Below are 18,376 nucleotides of genomic sequence, written 5' to 3' on the forward strand. Positions count from 1 at the left end.
AATTTACAAACTAAAGAACAACTTTAACTTTTAAACAGCTTGCTAAATAATAGTTGTAAACTTATGAAAGTAAAATATTTCATGGTTTCACAAAGGCCTCTAAAGCTGAAATCCACCGCACCTCCACTATAATAATGGAAATCAGCTCATTTTTTAATATATAAAGCATATAGACATGGCTTTGGAGCTCCTGCCCAGCAGTCTGAAGTTTCTCCAGTGGGGGCGCTGTTAGCATGCAAGTCACTTTAGTGTTTGGTTTAGAAACAGCCATTAACCTCATCAGGATCTAATGAATGCACATATTTATTACCAAAAAAAAATACTTGATATTATTTATGTGACTTAGTATGATTATTAGAATTATTTATGTGACTTTCCTCAGCGATTTTCATAAATCAGTTACACTAAAAGGCATGAAAGGCATACAGGACTGTATAGATGAGCTGTTTTTTACTCTTTCAGCCAAAAAAGTACATGATTAAATAGGTCTGCAATGAAATGTCAAAAGCTAGCATTTAATAAAAATTTAAATGGTAAAAAGCGCCACTTTCAACCATTTTGGGATGAACATTTCCCGTGGCCAAAATGTCAGCGCATCTCTAGTACTGGCATCAGTGTTTTAATATCATATCAGAAAAGACAAAGTTATACTGTGCCATCTCTAATATTTATTAAACAACATTGACCAACTGCATATTTCATTGAAAACACACTTAAAAGAGTCTCTAAAGTGATGCAGTTGTTTATGACGGCAATAATAAACTAAAAGTAGCTCAGTTTGTGAATGGTGGAATAAAAACTCATTGTGCTCATTGTTTTTGATTGCGATTTTTTAAATTAGTGTAATTTAGTGTAGTGTGTCTTTTCCAACTTCAGAAAACGAAAATATTAATTATATGTATTGTGTAAGATGAACATAAGTATCGAGATTCTATTTTTGCCTGTTTCTAAATACCAAGGCCAAACAAAGAGAAGCAGGATTATCAGAAGCCCTAGATGGATGAAGATATTTTCAACAAGTATGTTCAGATGTCATCTATGTAAATAGTGGTTTGCTATATTTTGTGTGTTTTGCATATTATGCAAATACGCAAGTTGTTTGTGTTCCAGTTAGGGCTTTTATGTTCTTCAGTTGTTATTCATCTAGGCCTCAAATGTGAAACTTCTACTCTGACATTTGAGCAGTTCTCCCGAGGGTGTGGTGAAGTTCTGCTTGTCAGGTAATTGGTTCCTTGGCTATTTCTCTGCTGTCACCTTTCTGGTTTGCTTTAATCAATTCTGTATTGATTGAGTAGGCAGCTGGGGCAATAACTCTGCCTGGGGATCATTGAAAATATATGTTGTGCTGCATTTTGTAGAGCTGCGGGCAGATTTGGGGAGTTAGGGGTTTAAAGTGTTGTGTTTCAGTGTCTTGTGGCACTCTTGTTTATTTATAGCTGCTTTAGGTATCAGGGTGAAGAGGAACATTACATCATGATCAGACGAAGGGAGTCAGAGAAGGTCAGGCAACTTTTGTTTGAGCTTTTCTGACACTGAGCTATTTATACTGTGGTTAACCTGATGTCTTTGCTAAGCTGGCATTACCTTTAAATCAACAGAATGCCCATGACAGTAATGGTAATGAATGAGGGATGTAAACCGTTGGAGTGAATCTTTAAAGTGAACATGATTAGTTTCTAATGAGGCTTTTTATCATTTTTAAGTTGTCTTTTATTAACTTGGCTTATGCACCTGCTTATGTTCCTGTGGTTTTTAGAATGATAGCTCATTTGCATCTTTCTTTTTCATTCAGCTGTGTTCATTTTCCCACAGAGTTACATGAGCCATTTTTTATCGTCCTATTTTGACCTCAAGATAATACAGCCAAGCTTGCTGTGGAGATTCTGATCACTGGTGCAAAGAGCCCATTGGCTTATCTGACTTGTATCTCTTTTCATCCCTACTTTTTCATTCCTCTCCCATAATTTTAGTTCATATTTAGTTCATATTTAAACGCTTTCTTGCTTCCGTAGTTATGCAGTAAATATACACTTACATTGGCTTTTTCTCCACTCCACTTCTACATCCTTTCTTCTTTCTTCTTCTTCAAGAAATCTGTTGATTTATGTTCTTGAATTTTCTAATTCAAGCCGGGTCTTAGTATAAAGATTTGCCTTTTGAATAAAACTTATCGTGCATTTCATACTGAGCACTTATTTAGATAAACCTGCTCTATTTTCCTTCCCCATCCATTCCGTCATCCCAAAGAAACCCTCTGATTTCATTGCTCCTTGCATTTTAAGATACAACCAGCAACCGTGATAGAATAGTGTCACTCATGGTTCGAAGTGCAGTGCTGCATTTCACTTCATTAATTCTGCTATCCGTGATTTTATCCCATTGATTTTGCACGTCCTTGAATTTGTAAGCAACAGTCATGAAATCACAGGCCTGACATCCTGTTTATCCTACTGAGGGAGCTCATCTGTGTAAGCCTGCTGTCCTTCCTTTCATTCTTTCTTCGCCCAGCTGAAATCTGCTCACAACTCAGGATTCACTGCTCACGCTGCTTTCACCAAACCCTATAGAAATATTGAGCTGTTGACCCAGAGCACATTTCATACGGCTTGTGTCTAATTCTGTTGTTTTTCATCTCTCCCATCATCTCATGGAAACCCCATTATTTGGTAGAAAGATTCATCTCTTGGTCCAAAGCACACAGTTGCATTTTATGCTGATAGCACAAGCTAGACAACAGCCCTATTTTTAGTTTCCATGCTCTTTTGAATAGCTTTGGCAAACCACCTTAATATTTAGTCACAAACATTATTTTCTTTTATCACCGTCTTTTTGGAGATTTATACTTCTATAACCTGAAGCTGTTCCAGAATGCAGATGCATTGTTAGAAATGCCTGCTCAAAGGGGAATTCCAGTGATTTTTGAAATATCCACATAATTTGATTGCTGAGATGTAAACACAGTGGTATAATGTGACGTGGTCCATTGTGGAGAAACTTACCGCCTAATGCATTTCTTGACAGTAGAGGTGACAGGATCCAGTGGTCACTTTTCAACACACATATAGTCATTTTATTTATTACCCAAAATGATCAATGAATTCTTTAGTGACTACTCTGCCTTACAACACCCTGCATGAACCTCTCCAGTATGAATGAATGTAAAAAATACATTGTAGTCATAGTACCTACCTCTAGCAGCTTCCTGTGCGGACACTTTTAGAAGCGTTAAATGCTTCAGACATCTGGTTCCTAACACTACCACGTTGAGTGGTTTCCCTAGAAACAGGGCATTTCACATCAAACCGCTCTGAATGATTTTGTTTGCATATGAACCATTTTATTATGCAGAAATTTAGAAAGATTAGTGGACATCCCCTTTCATTTATTTGCCTCTTTTAAATCCTTAGTGTGATGTTCTGTGAAGCAATTGGAAGAACTGTGAAGGACTGGATGGTTAGAATAGTTGGCAACTGGTTCTGTGGTTTTGTTTTTAGACAAAATTTGGAAGATTTATTACTGTATGATTTGCAGTTTTTCCAGAAAGCAGATGCTTCATACCTGCTCATCATGTCGGGCCAGAAAACTAGAGAATACAATCCATTCAGAGCAATGCTGCAAATGTAGACTCAGCTACAGAGTCGTCTGATGAATGCGATTGTTATCTCTGCACAGCTGCATCATTCAATTCGCTAAATCTCATTACGCCTTAGAGCACTTTAGAGAACTTAATTGGGACATTATCAGATATTCAGAATGAGGAAGCAAAGATGGCTCCCATGGCTCAAATGAAGTGAACCCTGACCTCTTGTGTGCCTCCAGGCGGTCCAGAGTTGGTTGCTCCAGTTATCAGATAACAGAAAGGCCTGAATAATTTATCACTGGCCAGGTCTATATTTAGAGGAGTGGATATGATGTGGGCTGCAGTGCTAGACTCTCTAGGACTTAGTGGAACTGTGTAGCTTTGGTCCAGGACGATGGACTTAGTTGTTCAGAAATACTCACTGAAACCCGAACCCCACATTTAACCCTCTTTAGCTCCTAGCACCTACAGCTTGACTCATGTGAAGAGACAATGATCATAAGTCTTGTTTTTATCTGTCTTGCTGTGAAACAGGACCGGCTTAAGTATGTTAGCGGCTCTTGGCCTGGTCAGGTAATGACGAATGCGATACCCTGTCGAGAAAGAGAGATGAGGAGGCTGTGCAGCTGCTAGTTGGAGCAGGTCCCATTTTGCCATCAGTGTGGATGCATAGGGCAGCAGCTTTGGTGACCTTGGATGCATTGATCTGCAGCAACATGAATGCTGCAGTGGAGGGTGCGCTGCAGTGATGCAGCACTTTGGGTGACAGAGGTTATAATATGGATTGAGTCATTATAGATTATTGAGTGTCAAGTCACACATATTAGGTGTGACTTCCTGGGTCTTCCTGTTTCACCAGAATGTTGTAGCTCTGTTCGCTTGGATGCATCTGAGTATAATTGAAGTTGGTTTGATATTGATACCAATACTGATACCTTGTTTTCTAAATGGTACGTTTTTCTGGTTACCATTTTGTGAGTTTGCCTGCCATGTGTGGCGGTCGAATTTGTAGGACGTTAGAAGGAGGAGGAGATGTTTCAGGCATGGTCCTCCCCCCAAATTTCAGTTATTAAGTGATACTTTTTTAATCCCACAGACGGGGAGATTTCACCTCCGCATTTAACCCATCCATGAAGTGAAACACCACATACACACACTAGGGGGCAGTGAGCACACTTGCCCAGAGCGGTGGGCAGCCCTATCCATGGCGCCCGGGGAGCAATTGGGGGTTAGGTGTCTTGCTCAAGGACACCTCAGTCATAGACTGTCACCACTGCGGATTGAACCAGCAACCTTCTGGTCACAGGGCCAGTTTCCTAACCTCCAGCCCACAACTGCCCCCGTAGTTCTGTAACTCCTTGTAAAATGCTGCAGTAAAATCCCTTTATTGTTGGTGTGTACTTTGTGTGATGCACTTTTTTTCTTTTCTGGGACTGTGGGACGTTTTTGGGCTTATGTGAAATAACCACTTTATAGTATTTTGTGTGGTCTGTTCTTTTTTTGGCACTGAGGTCAGGTCAGATTTTAGATTTTCTTGATAGCTGACCTCCACCTTCTGAAACATTTCACCATAGTTCTCATTGTTATGTATATAGTAAAGCTGTTGACACCAGATGAACAGAAAGATTTCTAAAAATTCTTAGTAGGATCTAACTGATATATTGGTTAACTGATACTATTGACCAATGTTGACAACCCGTTTATGCTGGTGATGTTACGCAGATAGTTAGCACTTGATTGCCCTTAGATGGTTGTGTCATAAACATATTTAAAAGATGACCAGCCTTTAACATTTTGCATGAAAACAACTAGAGGTGGGCAATATGACAGTATTGTATTGTTGTCATGGTAAATTTTGTTATTGTGATAAACAATACATTTTCTGAGCATTTTGTTGATATCGTCAATACTCTATGAACCCTGACCTACTATATGTTTCATTACAAAGAGAGCATAATTAGTCCTGTTTAACTGGATTTATTGCAGTGCTGTATGTGAAATGCTGAATAATAAGTACATACAGTTTTTGACTATACTTCTTAAATGTGGCATTACTAATGCTAATGTCTTTAAGTTACGTGATGGAATATTTTTCCCAAATTGCCTACCCTTAAGAACACCTAGCCTTTATTTGAACTAAAGAATAATTAGACTATGAGTTTCTGCCATTTCAGTTTAGGAAGTATGATAATTGAAATCTGACAGTCATATCAGTCGTTGTATAATTGTTTACACTGTTTAGGAAAATGAAAAGCTAAAATATAAATATAACATTATATCAGCCAGTATTAGCAGTTTAAAAAATTTAAAAACTGTATCCGTGTTGGCCACAAAATGTTCATATTGGGGGCAGTCGTGGGCTGGAATTTAGGGATCTGGCCCTGTGACCGGAAGGTTGGCGGTTTGATCCCCAGGGCCGACAGTCCATGACTGAGGTGTTCTTGAGCAAGACACCTAACCCCCAACTGCTCCCCCGGCGCCGTGGATAGGGCTGCCCACCGCTCTGGGCAAGTGTGCTCACTGCCCCCTAGTGTGTGTGTTCACTAGTGTGTATGTGGTGTTTCACTTCACGGATGGGTTAAATGAGGAGGTGGAATTTCCCCGGTTGTGGGATCAAAAAAGTATCACTTAATCACTTAATCTTAATATCCGCCAGGCCTATAGTTTTCTCAGGTTATTTATTCATTACTGTGTCTTTATCAGTTGTCTAACATTTCTTCTGCATTTGTAGAGTTAAAATCTTCTGGAAAAGTTGCTGAAGAAGGCAGAGAGGTGTGCTTCCTTCTGGGGATGTTCTTGCTTGAAGTGCTGCGTGTTTGTGGAGAGGCACGCTTTCTTTGAGTATGTGCTTGAACTTCGAGTGCTGTGTGTTTGTGGAGAGGTGTGGGTGCTCCAGGCGTGCTCGGGCTGCTGTGCTGGTGCAGTGGAATTTTACTGAGGCTGGCCTGGCTGCCTCTGGGCTGTGTGTCTGTTCTCACTGCCTACGCTTTCCTAATGGTAGCAGTGTGATCAATCACTACGCGCTCTCACTCTCCTCTCATCTATGCCCCCACCCCCCTAGTCTTCAGTCCCCCTACCAATAAATTCATTCTCTTGGGCTGATCATGCAAAAATCTCCAATGACAAAAATATACATGTATATATTGGTGGGAAATTTCTTGTATGACCAAAAAAAAAAAACCCCCAGTATCAGTCAAAAGTTTGGGCACTCCTACTACTCATATTTTTTTTTACTTTTTCACATTTTGGGACAGTATTTTACACGCAAACCAGATATAGGTCAAATTTCTAGAATAGAAACTTGCTAAAGATTGGTCTTATATATTTTAAATTGTTTATCAAACTTCACATATTTTAACTGACTGTTACTGGGTGCCCTGTGACCCAAGAGGAGAAGCAGCTTAGAAAATGTGTGTGTGTGTGTGTGTGTGTGTGTGTGTGTGTGTGTTATGGGTACCATGTTTAAAGTGCACAAAATGTCTATCAATACTGATAAAACTCACTCTGGTCACTACGTGGCACCAAACTGCTGTACCCATACTAATTATATATCACTTAGCACAACTATTGTTCTAATAACTGAGAGATACTTCTTATGATTATTTCCTCACATTCATAATGGAACTGAAAGGAAAATACTATGGAAGCAAGAAACATACATGCGTGCTTATACATGCGTGTCACTTGCTTGATAGGAGGTGATGCAGCGATAAGATATGACTTGTATGTCGATCCGTGTTGTGAAGATTTTTTGAGCTTTAATTTCAATGTTATAGAATCAGCACTGTGCAACCTCCCTGACACTGTCTTTACTGAAGACTTCACTGACCTTATATGGTATTGCTTTAATGCTGTGCGGTGCAGATAAAGAGCAGCATTACATTCTTGCTTTTAGACTTTGAACGTCATCTGAGAAATTTGAGATAAGTTATCTGAAAGTGGCGTGGCATATAACTGAGCTAAATGACTTAACCATTGGGCTTCTTCATTCCACGCGTTGAGAAATTGAACAGATTTCCAATATTTTATCTAAATAATGCAGTTTTCTCATTAATTGCTTCATATTCATCCCTACATACATACTTAACCTCTAAAACTGCTAAATGATGGGGAGATCACCCTTAGACCCATATATGCACACATGCAGTGTACTGATAGGAGACACAGTGTTTTAAAGTTCAGTGTGATTCCTGCTTTGATATTCTCAGCAGCTATAGAGCAAATATGAGTACTTAAGTCATACTTTTGCGTATTTTTCCTAATATAGGATAATATAGGAATCACATTTACTGAGTTTTTATTAAATTGATATATTCATATATTCTCAATTAATCTGCAATGATTTGTTGGCCATTTTTATGATGATAACTGTCTTGTGTCAGTGTTTCCCAACCTGGTCCTTAGGGTCCCCAGGCAGTCCAGGGCAGGGGGTGGGGGTAAATAGGAGGACGGAGTAGATAGATCCTAATAGACAAGCATATTTATATGTATATATTTATGGTATTTGCAGTCTTTTTATAGGCTTCCCAGGTTATGATTTGTTATTATTAAAGGGGAATTCCAACAATCTTTTACACTTTCTGCATAATTAATTCACTTACATGTAAACGCAGTAATCCAGAGTTGTTTCATTCGAAATGCTCTGTTGTAGAGAAACTTAACGAGGCGAAATGTTTCATGGAGGTGGTGATAGGAACCACGCGTCTGAGAAGTTTAAAGACTCTAAAAGCTACATTACTGAAAGGTTTCACACAAAATGGTTATGAATACACTGCCTGATGCCTGAGACATGTTGAGAGAAGGTTTTGGCCTAAAACGTATTTCATTAAATACATTCATGGCAGAAGGGTGTATGCAGAGTGTTGTAAGGGAAAATTGTCCATAAAAAAACCTTATTTACAATTTAACATTATTGTTTTTCATTAACCTTTAAACCTTTAAAGGTTTTGATTCATACAAAACTCAGAAGGCATGTCTGAGTTCACTGGTCATTTTGGAAATAGTAAAAACTAGTTGTTTTGGATAGCAAATGAATATGGGGCAATAATGGGCTGGAGGTTAGGGAACCAGCCCTGTGACCTAAAGGTCGCCGTTTCGATCCCCAGAGCCGACAGTATGTGACTGAGGTGTCCTTGACTAAGGCACCTAACACCCAACTGCTCCACGGGCGATGTGGATAGGGCTGCCCACTGCTCTGGGCAAGTGTGCTCACTGCCCCTAGTGTGTGTGTGCTCACTAGTGTGTATGTGGTGTTTCAGTTCATGGATGGGTTAAATGCGGAGGTGAAAGTTCCCGGCTGTGGGACTAATAAGGGTCACGTAATCTTAATAGGCAACATTGATGATGTACACATGGTGACCTCCTGTCACAATGTACCATTTCACATCAGAATGACTTTGTTTAGACCTCAATTACGGAAATATGCAGAAAATTAGAAAAATGGATGGTGTTCCCCACTAATTTCATCTCTATGTTGTGTTGTTTGGCCTTTTATGAAACAAATCAGATTACTCTATTAATCATCAGAATAATCAGTAGATTTGCAGTATGCTTAATTCATTTATTATATTTTATTATTACTTTCACCAATGCATAACATAGTTGTCCTTAAACACTCTCGCTCTCTCCCCATCCCTCCCCTCACTTGCCCACCGCCCTAAGCTGTCAGAATTGCTTGAGCAGAATGTGATTGGATTCCCCCTCTGCCATTCACACACACACAGCTGTGTGCACACACACAACCTTGCAGCAACACCCACAAAACCCCGCTTTAGTAATTCCCCGTTTTCCTATCGCACCCCGTACAGAATGGATTTGGTCACTCCAGTGGTTTACAGTTGACGGGTTGAGGTGGGCGAATGCATGATTACTCTGAAGGAGGAGTAGAACAATAAAGAGCGTGTTGAGAGGAGAGTCGCACTGATTGGTGTTGGGAGGGAAGCCCCATGTGCCGGGATCTAAAGGCAGTTCCTGCCCTGATCTAATGGAGGAGAGCGGGTAAGCTTCTATTGTCACCATGGCAAAGCTTTCTTGAGGGTCTACGTTTTAGCTTTGTCTTTTTTTCTTTGTCTCCTCTGCTGTCTGAGAGCAGACCATGAATGAGTCTGTAGAGGGAATGAGAGGTTGGTGGGGGGGCACTTTGTTTGGGTGTGCTGGGTTGTGTTTTGTCTGTGATGAAGTGAAAGCTAAAGCTGCAGTTGTGGGGCGCGTGACTCACTCTGGCACATGCTCCTCTGCACCATGCAGGCATTTCTTCCTGTGTGTGTGGTTATAATTTGTGTTTATGGAAATGATTTTTTTTTTTTAATTTTCTATGAAGACTACTTTATTATGCGTCTGTGTATGAAATTACCTTCATGCGAGCAGTGGATTTTGTCACTTTGTCAATTAAAAAAATGCTAACAACAAAATGGAAAGTATGATTAGATAGAAAATGTCATTTGAAATCACTGTTTTCAATAGCATAAAACCATTTTTGTTGCAAATACATTTATGAAATGATTCTTATATGTTTTCCATCTCTGTTTAGTGTTTTGATCTGGACCGTCAGTTTCTATCACCTCCTTTGAGGTCCGTTTGGTTCATTTGGAATGCTTTAAACTTAATCCAGTGTTTTTTATTGGATATAATGTTAATTTCGCTTTGCCTCAGGCTGGTAGCAGCTGAGAAATGAACACTTGCTGTGAGCTAAGTATAAGCTAGAAAATAGATGGGATGTTTCAGCCACGCTTACAACGCTTTTGTCTTCCATACCAGTGAGGCTCCTGTAGTTACTGAACAAAAGCTCCCCCCGGGCCACTGGAGTGGATTAGCCAAGCATGGGGTTGGAAAATGCACTACGCTTCAACACCTGCCAGAGGCTCTTCTGTGTTTTTATTTCGGCTACTTATGAATCCCATATTTTCTTTATTTCCAGATGAGGTTATGGCTCATTTTGTTCTTTTGTTTTCCTCTTGTGTTCTTTTGTCTTTTGGAAAGAGAGTTACCCTATCGGCTTCAGCTGACCCAAATACTCGTGTTGCCCCTCCTTCCTCCCCCGCTGGCCCCTATTAAACAAGAGCATTGCACCCCCACATGTCACTGGAAAGAGCCACGCCTCCTCTGTGCTCTTAAATCACAAACCATTGTCTTGTCAGTTGTGGATAAGTCAATTACATCATCTGATCTAATTATGCACTCTTATTTTCATTCTCTGAAGCAGCCACCTGGACCAAAATGATAATTAAGATTTCTTTTAAAAGGCCAGTCTTGGTGAAAAGTCAAGAAGTCCAGATGCACCTTGTTTGGAATTATTCCTGACATATTAATGCGACATATTAATACTCTCAAAAATTAAGGGGTCTTTGGAGTGATGGAAGAGAAGAATTGCCTTTGGTTCCATAAAGCAGTGGTTCTCAAATGTTTTTGCTCTATTTATGTGTGTTGGGAGTTGGGATCAAGCAAAATTTGGATTTTGGGGGTCCTTAAGGGCCAGTTTTGTGAATCTCTGCTCTAACAAAGGTGGTTCTTTTATGGCACCTTTGTAGAACCTTTGCTTTTAAGAGTTTAAGACCTTATTCATGAGTAGTTCTCAATTTGTGTCGTAATGTCACTCCATCACAGTGTATCTACTGCATTGTCTTAATTGCATCAGTGGTCTTACAGCAGTGAATGAAACACCACTGTATGCAGGTCCCTGTGTTTACAGGTGCATCGATCCATTCTGTTGTCTAAAGTGATCTGGAAGAGAAATCAATGAGCCATTATCAGAGTTATGGGGACTAAAGAGCAGAGCCCCGGCATGTTGTGCCACTAGCCAAAAGAGGGCAATTAATGTGATGTGCTGATATAATCACTTTGGAGGGAATGTTTGTGATGGGAGGCTGTAGATTAATAACTTGGCTTTGGTTTTAATAAAATACACATCGGAGAGATGTTTAGAGTTGACTAATGTTTCAAGCTGATATATAACTTTTAGGCAACTTTGGGTTACTGGGTTAAAATATCTGTACTTTGGTACAGAAAGTAGGGATGAAAGTCCAGTCAACTCTTTTGAGCAACCCTGCTAATCACATTTATAACAAACAGCAAAGTAGAGCACCATAATAAGCTCACAATATAAAGTCTTACAGTAAACTACTGCAGTACATTACTGTAAAATCAACTTTATAGTATTGTTGTAACTGTCGTGACAAAATCCTGCATCTCTAAAATGTCGACTTTACAGGAGAAGAAATAAAAAATGTTCTTAGCTCGTAAGGAACAATATTTGTCCAGGTAATTTTGGAGCAATTCTGTCATGTAATTCACCAAAGTATTTCATGTAAAGAGCAGCTGCCATTTTCAAATCTTGTAAAAAAAGGTTTTCTGATAGCGATGATATGCTTTCAAAAGTTTTTCTAGGTGTTTATTTAGAGTAGCACTATGTAAGTTTGTGAAAATGTATAGAAGTAGCAGGAGAAACAAAACCATGCCATAAAAATAAGGTGCTGCTGGGCAACTCTGTATGTTATGCTATGTTGTACATCCTTACCTTTTAACATCACACGCACTGCAAAAAAAAAATGTCCAGCTTGATGTTTAGTTCTCAGAAGCACAAACAACATATCTATGAAGATATCATAACAATTGTAGATAATTCACTCACATCCTCAGAAGACACATCCTTCACCAAGTTTTAACTGAGTTCTCTTTGAATTCTCTTTCAACACACAATCATCAGATTCATCCACTCGGGGAGGGGGTCTCAAGGGGAAGGGGTCTGAAGCATAACCTGTGTTACAAAGTCTTATTCCCCACTTTGCGTGCAATTACACATTTCCACCAAAGAGGTCTCCAAATCCCCAGATGTAACATTCTGTAGCTTTAAGTTCAAATAATTTTGGAACACATATGGTTTATATCATCTACAGTACACTTACGCTGCTTGTATTTTTTTTTTCTGTCTTTGGCAGTGCATGGTGACGTCCTCTGTGCTGCAGTGTTCTCCAGTCTCAAACCTGTTCTGCCAAACCATACAGCATGTCCGGTGCCTATGATGAGACAGCAGGGCCTGATGAGGCCACAGACAGCTTCTGGGAGGTCAGCTGCTTATTCACAACAGATATTTTATCAGTATTTTAATATTTAATATTAAGGCTTAAAATGAGAGTTAATTGAAAAATCTCATTTAAACAGTTTACTCCTTACACCAACTGTAATTGATGAGTCAATACATGTTTTGTGTCTGAAGTTTGTTTCTTTATATTTAATCTGATGCTACAAGGTTAATATGACAAACGAGTAATGGAAGCTTCTATATATTATATGTGAATTTGAATCCTGCACAATTAAATCATCATACTTGCCTCAAAACGCATCAAACTGTTCATCTCAAATAGAAAACGAAAAGGGAGCGATCTCAAAAGGGCTTGCTTATGTAGTTTCTGAGCTGTACGGCATACTGTTTTCTATAAATTGGACAAAAATACATTGGCACAGCTAAAAAATGTAGCAGCAATCTTAAATCTGTATTTGTGGATCATATAGGTATCTGTCTAAAATATATTATAGCCAAAATTCAGGATGAAGGACATCCAATATTAATCCTAGTGGGCAGTCATGGGCTGGAGGTCAGGGAACCAGCCTTGTGACCGGAAGGTCGCCGGTTCGATCTCCAGAAGCAACAGTATGTGACTGAGGTGTCCTTGAGCAAGGCACCTAACCCCCAACTGCTCGCCGGGCACTGTGGATAGGTGTGCTCACTACCTCCTAGTGTGCGCATGTGGTGTTTCAGTTCACAGATGGGTTAAATACGGAGGTGAGATTTCCCTGATGTGGGACTAATAGGGGTTAATCTTAAATTGTGACTGTAATTCAGTGATCATACTGTATGAGCATTTCTTGGATTGTTGTGTAGTGAGCAGGAATTACTGTCTTGGTGGTCACGTTTTACTCCTTCCTTTGCTCTGTCTTTCAGGTAGGGAACTACAAGCGTACAGTGAAGCGGATCGATGATGGTCACCGACTCTGCAATGATCTAATGAGCTGCATCCAGGAGCGTGCCAAAATAGAAAAGGCCTATGCACAGCAGCTAACAGACTGGTCCAAGAGATGGAGACAGTTAGTGGAAAAAGGTAATGAATAAAGTTTTAAATGAAATACTGAACTGTAAGTTTCCCTACATTTATGGCGTTTAGTCTTTGTATGAATTTGAAGTTGAAACAGTCTCATTTGAAAGCTGCTTGTGATGCATTGATGAAAAATTCAGGTTTATCGCCCTTTTCATTTTAGTCTGTAGGTTAAATTGTTAAGTTAAATGGTTTCTCCTCTGTACCTGTGGAAGTACTCAGTGGGACCATTGGGATCAGACTCATACTATCAAATCCAGTATCTTCTCTCTCTCAGGGCCTCAGTATGGGACAGTGGAGCGAGCATGGATCGCAGTGATGGCAGAGACAGAGAAGGTGAGCGAGCTCCATCAAGACATCAAGAACAATCTGTTGAATGAGGATTTGGAAAAGGTGAAGAACTGGCAGAAAGACTCCTACCACAAACAGATGATGGGAAGCTTCAAGGAGACCAAAGAGGCAGAGGAAGGCTTCAAAAAGGCTCAGAAACCGTGGGCCAAAAAGCTCAAAGAGGTGATGAAAATACAGTTATATGCTGTTATTCTCTATCACAGATTCATAAAAGCATGGTTAGAAACATGCTGTCCTTTACAGTGAAAGATCTTGGCCTTTAATTTGCATGGCTACATAATATTTTCTCTCATCGAAATCAGGTCTGGTTCTTGGAATTGGCCACTTTTTTCCTTTTCTCTAATTTCCCACCAGTGTTTACCATCCTGTTCTGTTTTGCTCTGGCACTTTTGTACCCTTGTTAATTGTCCATTGGCCTAAATTTGGCCATGTTTGCACGATTACTAGATTTGAGTCAATACTTTATTGGATCTGACATGGCCACTGCACAATTACTGCTGGCAGCCAGGGCCCTAATTGCCTTATTTCAATAATGTCAATGTCTGCCGTTTTCCTTGAAACAGGCTTACACTACCCTGAAACCTCAGGAATGTAGTCCTTTAGCACTTTCTAATGTATTCTTAAAATTGAGACCTACACAAATGCAGTCCACATTTAATATGTTTGATGGTGTTACTGGTTAACTCGTATTTTTAATCACTGAGCTCTTGCACACTCTTTTTTCCTGGTAGTTGGAAACAGCAAAGAAAGCATACCACATGGCCTGCAAGGAGGAGAAGCTGGCCTCCACTCGAGAAGCTAACAGCAAGGGAGAGTCCTCTGCCACTGCAGAGCAGCAGAAAAAGCTTCAGGAGAAGGTGGACAAGTGCAAAAACGATGTTCAGAAGGTGAGCCTTAGAGAATAAAGATCCAGATGTTTTTCTGTCCATATTTTCACTGTGAAAAGACAATTTAGTTCTGAAAGGATATGTAGCTGTCAAGAAGCTGTTAGAAAGTGAAATACAGGTGTAGCTTTTTCTTTGAGCAATGTATTGACCAACCCAGAGTCCAGACATCAACATTACTGAATGTGTTTGTATTTGGACTGTGAAAAGCAGAAAATGCAACCAACTTCTAAAACTGAACTTTGGAGCTGTGGAAAGATATCCCTGCTAATACCTTTGAAAGGAATCAAGGCAAAAAGTGGGCACACTACATGTGAAAGTCTTGATATTACATTTAGTTTTTGAGGGTTCTGTGCACATTTCTGTTGAGTATGAAAAATGAATAACTTGTGGTTCAAGGCTGGAAGTTATATAAACAAACTAAGGGTCGTCTGACTTGCGCAGTGCTGCGTTCGTCACGGCTGCAGAGTTAGTTGTTTGTTAATTGTTATTGCAATATCTTGGCAATACTGATATAGGTGAAATGCAGCAACATGTAAATGAGCCCTGAGAACCAGTCACAGTGTGCTGTGTGCATCATGACCAGTCACAGTTCAGATGAGTGTTTGAGTGTTTTAATGATTCAAGGTGTTCCTGTAATCCAACAAAAGCAAATAATTTAAATGATTTACTAATGCACCCAGCCTTGTCATATTAGTGGTTCACTAATGCATGTAACACGTCTAATACATGAAGCCATATTATATTTCATAAATTACAGTTTAAATATGTATCAAATCAAATCAAATGTATTTGTATTGCGCTTTTTACAACGGATGTTGTCACAAAGCAGATTCACAGAATTCCAGAAAAGACAGCTTTAACAAGCCAGGGGCAACAGTGGCAAGGAAAAACTCCCTCAGAACTAAGGAAGAAACCTTGAGAGGAACCAGGCTCACCAGGGGAGGAACCAGGCTCAGCAGGGGAGGACCCATCCTCCTCTATTCAAACTACCTACAAGTGATTATACTACTAATATTAGTAGCAGTAGTATTAGTAGTAGTAATAGCTAGGAGTCTATGAAAACATCAGTGTAGGGTGGGCAGCTAGTCCAAGGCAGGTGGCGGTAGCTGGGGCATGGGCAGCTGGTCTGAAGTGGGTAGCAGGAGGGCTCGACAGTTAGTCATCCTTCAGTGTCCGGCCGGACATGTTGGCGGTTGTATACTCGGAAAAAGGCAGGGAGAGGGAATTAGTTTTATTCTGTCTGTTTTTAAGTAATATGTGGCAATTTAATCAGTATTTAATATTATTTATCTAATACTGTTTCAATACTAGTATCAAGCAGCCCTATTGTCACATATCTTCCACTCTTAAGTGCTGATTAAGAAAATGACAAGACTGTACTTGGCAGTTCACACTATAAACAGGGCAATTAGGCAGCAGCAGATCACTCTGCTGTAAAGCAAATCCTCCAAGCCATTTATTTCACCATTTATCAAGATGCCACATCTGAGTCTGCTAAGAGCACCATGACATCACTGTCCTGCCCTTGGCCCACTCGACATGAAAGAGCACAGTTCCGCTCAATAACGAGCCCTCGGATGCACCATGGGGTCAATTCATTAGCCTTTAACATCAGTCTCCTTACATCAATCATAACCACTTAACCCCTCTCTTTAGTGGAGTTAGCCATGCCAGGCCTGAAATTGTTCCTACTCAAATGACTCTCGATTGAGCTGTGGGCGCACAGTGGGTATGAGCAATGAATTAAATTAGTGACAATAAAGTAACTATTCATAAACATGTCTGCGATCATTATCGTCCCAAAAGCATTCGTAGTGAGAGCAGTAAGTTCTAGATATTGTCTACAAAGCGTGGCAGTGCAAAGAAACATGCCTTTTGGCATTAGAACTAATGATCTTCGCTTTGAATACACATTTGTTACACATTGAAGAAACAAAGAAGCGCAAGAACAAAGAGCGCAAACTACAGGAACTACAAGGAACAGGACAAGCACAAGACGTCTAAATATTAGGGGGAAATGAGCACCTACAGGGTGGGGCAACAGATCAGACACAGGTGAGGGGCATGGCAAAAGGGCAGAGCAGGAAAATAAGACAAAAACAGAAGAACCTGGCCAGAAACATGAGGAAAGTTAATCAAGAAGGAAAACAGACAAATACACGGGCAAGACAGCATTACAGTTATGGTGAGATCATAAACTGATCAGACCATACTGAATTATGTTATTTGTTACGTGGTAGGTATAGATGTCTGGTTGATATTACATGTCTAAGAAGCGTGGGTGGATATTAACCCTATCATGCATGGTGTCCACATAGGTGAGGAAAACTGTCCACATATGTAGATGGTATACAACAACTGACCAAACTGCATAGAATACTACTTGTACATCTCAGGGATTAAGTCGGTATATCTGAGTATAGCATAAACAGATAATAAAAATATTGCTGCTGTTGTAACAAAATCTCCATTTTTTACATTTTTAAATTGTTTACATAATTAGGATTTACCTGTTGCACTTTATATTGTGTGTAAATTTCATGAATTCATCAATGGACCAACAGAATTGGCAAATATACTTGGGAAAAGGTCTGGTTCCATTGACTTTTATTGAAAGTAAAGTAGAAGTTATAATTTTGGAGATATGAGTTTTTGTTCTGTCAGCAGCGATATGTTGAACTATTATTTCCTAATTTTTTTTAGTATGTTAATGTAGCACTGCATGTGCTACCCCAGGCTCAAGGAGGACGCTGGAGGCAGGTTTCAGTGCTGCCGCAGCCATTGCTTTACTTCACCCAACTTCACACAAAACAGACAACAAACAAAACCAACACTGTGTTAAGCTGGCCACTTTTCAGTGGCTTATGCTAGCTAGACTTTTCAGCCCTTTCTGAACTGGAGCTCTTCAGCTCTTCACTCAGTCGCTTGCTGCTGCTGCTCGTCCCTCTCTCTCGCTCTGGTCCCTCACAGCTCTTTTTAAAGACGCTCACCCTACCAGCCAGATCAGCATCAGCTGGCTCGCATTAAGGGCAGCATGAGCACCTGAGGCGAGAGGGAATGAGAGCCCGCTGCTCCGCCTCCTCGTTACCACCCCCAGCTGGCAATTCGGCCGTGCGGGACGAATGTGAGGTGTAGTGAAGCGGCCTCTCTGCGTAACCGGAGGTGAGGCCCAGGCGGTGGAGCTCGGGACTTGCTCGTTGCTGGCACCGTTGTTGTCCTCCTCCTCTTCCCGCTTGAGTGTCACTTGAGTCACATACAACACTCGCGGCTCTCACTATGCAGTCCTCGCCGAGGTTCGTCACCGCTGGGTGTTTGGGCCCTGCCTTCCTGCTGGCTCTCACAGCTGTCATTGTCGGGGGTCTGGGGGGCGGGCGCATGCCTCAGTTAAATTCAGTAAATAAACAGTAATTGTGCTTTAAAATGTGCAGAGGTAGATCACAGACATTTTCTTCTCAATACACACAACATTA

At 40.3% G+C, this 18,376-nt stretch overlaps 1 protein-coding gene across 3 annotated transcripts in view; it reads left to right on the forward strand.

The window, feature by feature from the left end:
- The window catches only part of pacsin1b (protein kinase C and casein kinase substrate in neurons 1b), a 39,920-nt gene that overhangs the window by 14,792 nt on the left and 6,752 nt on the right, over positions 1 to 18,376 (forward strand). For 2 of the 3 annotated variants that reach the window (XM_017708401.2, XM_037535162.1), the window contains exons 2-5: positions 12,514 to 12,640; positions 13,518 to 13,674; positions 13,946 to 14,181; positions 14,751 to 14,906. In XM_017708401.2, coding sequence (XP_017563890.1) covers positions 12,581 to 12,640; positions 13,518 to 13,674; positions 13,946 to 14,181; positions 14,751 to 14,906 — 609 coding nt within the window. In that variant the 5' untranslated portion in view covers positions 12,514 to 12,580. Of the gene's footprint in view, positions 1 to 9,318; positions 9,578 to 12,513; positions 12,641 to 13,517; positions 13,675 to 13,945; positions 14,182 to 14,750; positions 14,907 to 18,376 lie in introns of those variants that run through there. The other variant, XM_017708402.2, reaches the window with a different exon arrangement.

Source organism: Pygocentrus nattereri, chromosome 26, assembly GCF_015220715.1.
Source record: "Pygocentrus nattereri isolate fPygNat1 chromosome 26, fPygNat1.pri, whole genome shotgun sequence".
Classification (NCBI taxonomy): domain Eukaryota; kingdom Metazoa; phylum Chordata; class Actinopteri; order Characiformes; family Serrasalmidae; genus Pygocentrus; species Pygocentrus nattereri.